The 5,000-nt window shown below is 46.5% G+C and overlaps 1 protein-coding gene across 1 annotated transcript in view; it reads left to right on the forward strand.

Annotated features, from left to right (window-relative positions):
- Positions 1-5,000, forward strand: part of abca1b (ATP-binding cassette, sub-family A (ABC1), member 1B) — a 34,843-nt gene that overhangs the window by 19,254 nt on the left and 10,589 nt on the right. The window contains exons 17-28 of the mRNA XM_084455970.1: positions 549-753; positions 883-996; positions 2,017-2,191; positions 2,382-2,513; positions 2,696-2,973; positions 3,105-3,325; positions 3,547-3,622; positions 3,804-4,054; positions 4,161-4,212; positions 4,312-4,431; positions 4,605-4,753; positions 4,923-5,000. The exon at positions 4,923-5,000 is cut by the window's right edge and continues 47 nt beyond it. Coding sequence (XP_084312096.1) covers positions 549-753; positions 883-996; positions 2,017-2,191; positions 2,382-2,513; positions 2,696-2,973; positions 3,105-3,325; positions 3,547-3,622; positions 3,804-4,054; positions 4,161-4,212; positions 4,312-4,431; positions 4,605-4,753; positions 4,923-5,000 — 1,851 coding nt within the window. The remainder of the gene's footprint in view (positions 1-548; positions 754-882; positions 997-2,016; positions 2,192-2,381; positions 2,514-2,695; positions 2,974-3,104; positions 3,326-3,546; positions 3,623-3,803; positions 4,055-4,160; positions 4,213-4,311; positions 4,432-4,604; positions 4,754-4,922) is intronic.

A 5,000-nucleotide genomic window follows, 5' to 3' on the forward strand; every position in this document is an offset into this window, starting at 1 on the left:
GTGATGCGTTCGCTCGGCAGTTTCAACAGCATGTATTCTCTTGTTGTGACACGAGATCGGTATGAAAACGGGTGCCGTCAGATTTGTGTGGTTTGGAAAGTATATGTGGATATGATCACTCACATGCACAGCCAACAGATGGGATTATACTGGTACCCAATGACATCTGAGTGACATTAACTTACCTTCCTCTTTGTAGAAGGAAACTCAGTTTTCACTTTTTGTGGCTTCATGTATAAAACTGTCTTGTTTCAATGTGCATGTTGGAGAGAGGCAAGAGTCAATGCAGAATCTCTCTGAAGAGTCGACCCTTCAGAATACATTTATACAGCAGCACAAACCATCATAGCAGGTGCAACAGTTATAAAAAGGCTGATAAGAGTGGGTACAGTTCATCAAGGCCATGTATTCTCAGGACACGGAGTGAATGGTGCATTGACCCACAGATAGAAAACAACTTATTATATAACAAAATATGAGTATATGATTGATGAACCATATACATTTACAATATCCTAAAACTTCTTTTACCCCCGCATCCCCCATAGAGCCTGCTGTCCCCAGTGGCGTTTGGGTTCGGCTGCGAGTATTTTGCGCTGTTCGAGGAGCAGGGCATCGGGATACAGTGGGCCAACTTGTTCAGCAGTCCTATGGAGGAGGACGACTTCAGCTTGACCACGGCGATCCTCCTCATGTACTTTGACTCGTTCCTCTATGGGGTCCTGACCTGGTACATCGAGGCAGTCTTCCCTGGTAAGCGCCAGGTTAATGTCTCATAAGGCGTAAAGTGCACATGTGGGGTTGTAGTATTATGACTTGTAATTAGATATGTCCTGTCAGGTTTTATTACCATCTGACTGAATGTGTGGTGTGGTGTTTCAGGTCAGTATGGCATTCCCAGGCCATGGTTCTTCCCATTTACAAAGTCCTATTGGTTTGGAGAAGGCGAGAGCAGGAAGACCAACATTCCTCAGGGACGGAGAGGAAACCCTGGAGGTAAGACGGATACCCAGCTCTAATACCACGTTCATGTTTAACCACAAGGTGGCAATAGAAGTGCACCATGTATGTCATCAGTATGTACAGCTGTTGAATGTGAAAGTGGAGTAGGTTTTTCTAGTTGAGATTTTTCCGTAGAGCCGACATATAGGCCCATCATCATCTAAAATGTAAGCATTTCTTTGACAGTAAGTAGTGAACAAGATCCTGTCAAACTATGATTACTTATTATTACACTCTAAAGGACATATTAGTTAGACAAAAAGCATGAAATTATTTTAACAGGGTTATAAGCATGTATCGCTGCTTTGTGTTGACACGGTATATGCCTCCCTCTGCTATCTGTATAGTGTTACTGCCGCCATAGTTTACCCATCAGTGCATTCTACAGGGTAAGAACAAGCACCAAATGAAATGAAACGTTAAAAGCAAATAGAATGTTTGGAGACAAACAAAAACTTGTCCAAAGTCCAATGCCAAAGGACAGAGAGGATCAGACTATTGAAGACCATTGATACTTTTGACGACTGACTATTGACTCACCTGTACAAATATCTCCATCTAGAGACACAATCAAATCCAGACAACTGGTAACACTCCCTGTGCACTATGCATTTTGACGACAAGCACCAAAAGAGCTACTAAACATCTCAAGAACCGAACTGTGGGTTTAGAAACTAGACGGGCTCCTGCGTAGAATAGACTATACTTTTACTGAGACACCAAGCATAGTTTTTATGTACAAAGCAAAATGTACTTAGCAATGGTAAAAATGAATCGTGGCAAGCGCCCCCGTGAGCTCTGGTACATGTGTGATGAACGCATGCACGCACGAACATACACCCTAACGTACAGGGGTCAAATCAATACCCCCCCCCCCCCCACACACACACCTCCATTTCATCGGGCAGGGGCCAGTAATCCTCATTAGCATTGTGCAAGTATTTGTGTACAGGTCTGGGAAGTATTGATCATATTTATACCCCATTAGACTGACAAGTGTGTTCTTGTGTGTAGCTGTGTGTATGGAGGAGGAGCCAGCCCATCTCAAACCTGGCGTCTACATTGAGAACCTGGTCAAGGTGTACAGGCACGGGAAGAAACTGGCGGTGGACGGCCTGACCCTGGGATTCTATGAAGGCCAGATCACCTCTTTCCTGGGCCACAACGGAGCAGGGAAAACCACAACCATGTAAGATCTTTAAGCCAGAAGGAAAAGTAGTGCCAAGTGCTACAAATAACTCATGAACACCGATAGCAGCAACATATCTGCTTTGAAGCTATAATTTGTCTGTGCTTAATGTACATGTCATAGATGTTTTCATTCCAAAGTCGATCAGTTCAGAGGCCCATAAAGTCCTTGTTTCCTTCTGCATTTCCAGGTCAATTCTAACAGGACTCTTTCCACCTACGTCTGGTACTGCTTACATCATGGGAAAGGACATCCGTTCAGAACTTAGTGCTATTCGACAAAGTCTGGGCGTCTGTCCACAGCACAATGTTCTCTTCAGCATGTAAGTGTTCCCGCTCCATTGTTTTTATAACCCGTATGGTCCATAAGTTCAGGTACTGCTGAAAACCATAGTTCTCAAATTTGATTCAGAACTACTATAGTGGTACATGTCAAGACGTGTCTGAATTTGATTCAGAACTACATATAGTGGTACATGACATGGTTGTTTTGGTGGTTGACCAGGCTGACCGTGGAGGAGCACATCTGGTTCTACGCTCGTCTGAAGGGCCTGTCGGAGGAGCAGGTGAAAGGCGAGATCGAACAGTTCCTGATTGACACGGGCCTACCGCACAAACGCACATCCAGGAGCAGCACCCTGTCAGGAGGCATGCAGCGGAAGCTCTCCGTGGCCCTGGCCTTCGTTGGAGGGTCAAAGGTCGTCATCCTGGACGAGCCAACTGCCGGGGTGGACCCATACGCACGTAGAGGCATCTGGGACCTCCTGCTTAACTATCGTCAAGGTACCTGGTAACAACTTCTGGATTGTGTTGTTTCTGGCAGGGTTTTATTTGATACTATGTAACACATTGCTGTAATGGAGCTTGTTTTGAAATGACCATCTGACCGTTCTCTCCCCTCTAACCCATTTCAGGTCGCACCATCATCCTCTCCACCCATCACATGGATGAAGCGGACATCTTGGGAGACCGCATCGCCATAATCTCCCATGGCAAGCTGTGCTGCGTCGGATCCTCCCTCTACCTCAAGAACCAGCTAGGGACGGGTTACTACCTGACCCTGGTCAAGAAAGAGCCGGAACCTTCTCTCAGCTCCTGTAGGAACTCATCCAGTACCGTTTCCTTCACCAAGAAGGTGAGAAATGAACGCCTCCTTAGTTGATCTTTACTATACACCTCCCCAAAAAGCTCCATCTCATTGTCTTTGTCACTAGCACCTGAGGTCACCACTAGCACCTGAGGTCACTAGCACCTGAGGTCACCACTGTCTTAAGTATGTCCTGTAGCTGTCAGGGGCTAGAGTCAGTATACATGACGAGATATCGACCACAATGTAAGTCTAATATTCTCCTGCAGGAGGAAGAGTGTGCCTCTGAGAGCAGCTCGGATGCAGGACTCGGCAGCGAGCATGAGAGTGAAGCAGCTACCATCGGTAAGGATCGAACCCACAGACTGTCAAATTTCAAATCAAGTATATCTCTACAGTACAGCTTGAGAGATGTTTAGATATTACACGAAGTAAGGTGGATCATTAATGTATGTATCTCTATCTAAGTTCATCATCCAGCCAACATAATCAATGTCTTGACGTACATGCATTGTTCCAACCACAGAGAATGGCCCGGCAGCTTCCATATGCGAAGGAGCTTTCGTCCCCCCCGACGTGTCCCTCATCTCCAGCCTGATCAGCGAGCACGTCCCTGCTGCCCGCCTGGTTGAAGATCTGGGCCACGAGCTCACCTACGTACTGCCCTACGGCGCGGCCAAAGACGGAGCCTTCGTGGAACTCTTCAAGAACATCGACGAGCGCCTCCCCGACCTGGGAATCTCCAGCTACGGCATCTCTGACACCACGCTGGAGGAGGTCTGCGGCAGCACCTTTTTAACCGTGGAACTTTTGTATTGTCACCTCTGCTACCGTAGTATTTGTGCATTCGGTTTTGACCCTGGCTTTTATCTTTTCCTTTTAGATTTTCCTGAAAGTGGCAGAAGACAACGGAGTTGATACCGAAGTACCCTCAGGTAAGGGTTTGTCGCAGAACAGTTGAGTATCTACTGTATTTTGGTCCTGCTTGGTTCTAGATATCAGTGGTCTAAACCTCTGTTGATGTCTGTGCTTAGATGGTACCCTTCCTGTGCGTCGGCGTCGTAGACACGCCTTCGGCGGAGACCACCAAAGCTGCCTCAGACCCCATACCGAGGACGACAACAACGACTGCAACGACTCTGAGGCTGACCCAGGTAATCCGTGCTTTGTGTTTGGCTGCTTACACCTGTATGAATTGATTTATGTACAGCAGACTGATTTAGATAGACTTTAGTCATCAAACTGAAGATTGACAAAGACAAAAGCCAGCACAGAATCATTCTGTTACTAACAGCTGATGTTTAAAAAAAATAATAATCTGGGGCAGAATCTCGGGAGACGGACTGGCTGAGTGGATCAGATGGTAAGGGCTCTTACCAGGTGAAAGGCTGGAGTCTGAAGAAACAACAGTTTGTGGCCCTGATGTGGAAGAGATTCCTGTATGCTGGTCGCTCCAGAAAAGGCTTCTTCGCTCAGGTATGCCCAAAGAATGTCTGAAAACAAAAAGAGGAAAGTTCTTGAATTTCCTGAAATGTTGTTTGGGTCCCCCTTGGATGTGAAGTAACGGTCATAGGCCATGTTTTGAACTATTAGTAGGCTTCCCTCTCCTTCTAGTGTTGTGACCCATCTTGCTCCATCCTCCTAGATTGTGCTTCCTGCTGTGTTTGTGTGCATCGCCCTGGTCTTCAGTGTCATTGTCCCACCCTTCGGAAAATACCCAAGT

The sequence above is a fragment of the Borostomias antarcticus genome (genome assembly GCF_949987555.1).
Source record: "Borostomias antarcticus genome assembly, chromosome: 22".
NCBI classification, from domain to species: Eukaryota; Metazoa; Chordata; class Actinopteri; order Stomiiformes; family Stomiidae; genus Borostomias; species Borostomias antarcticus.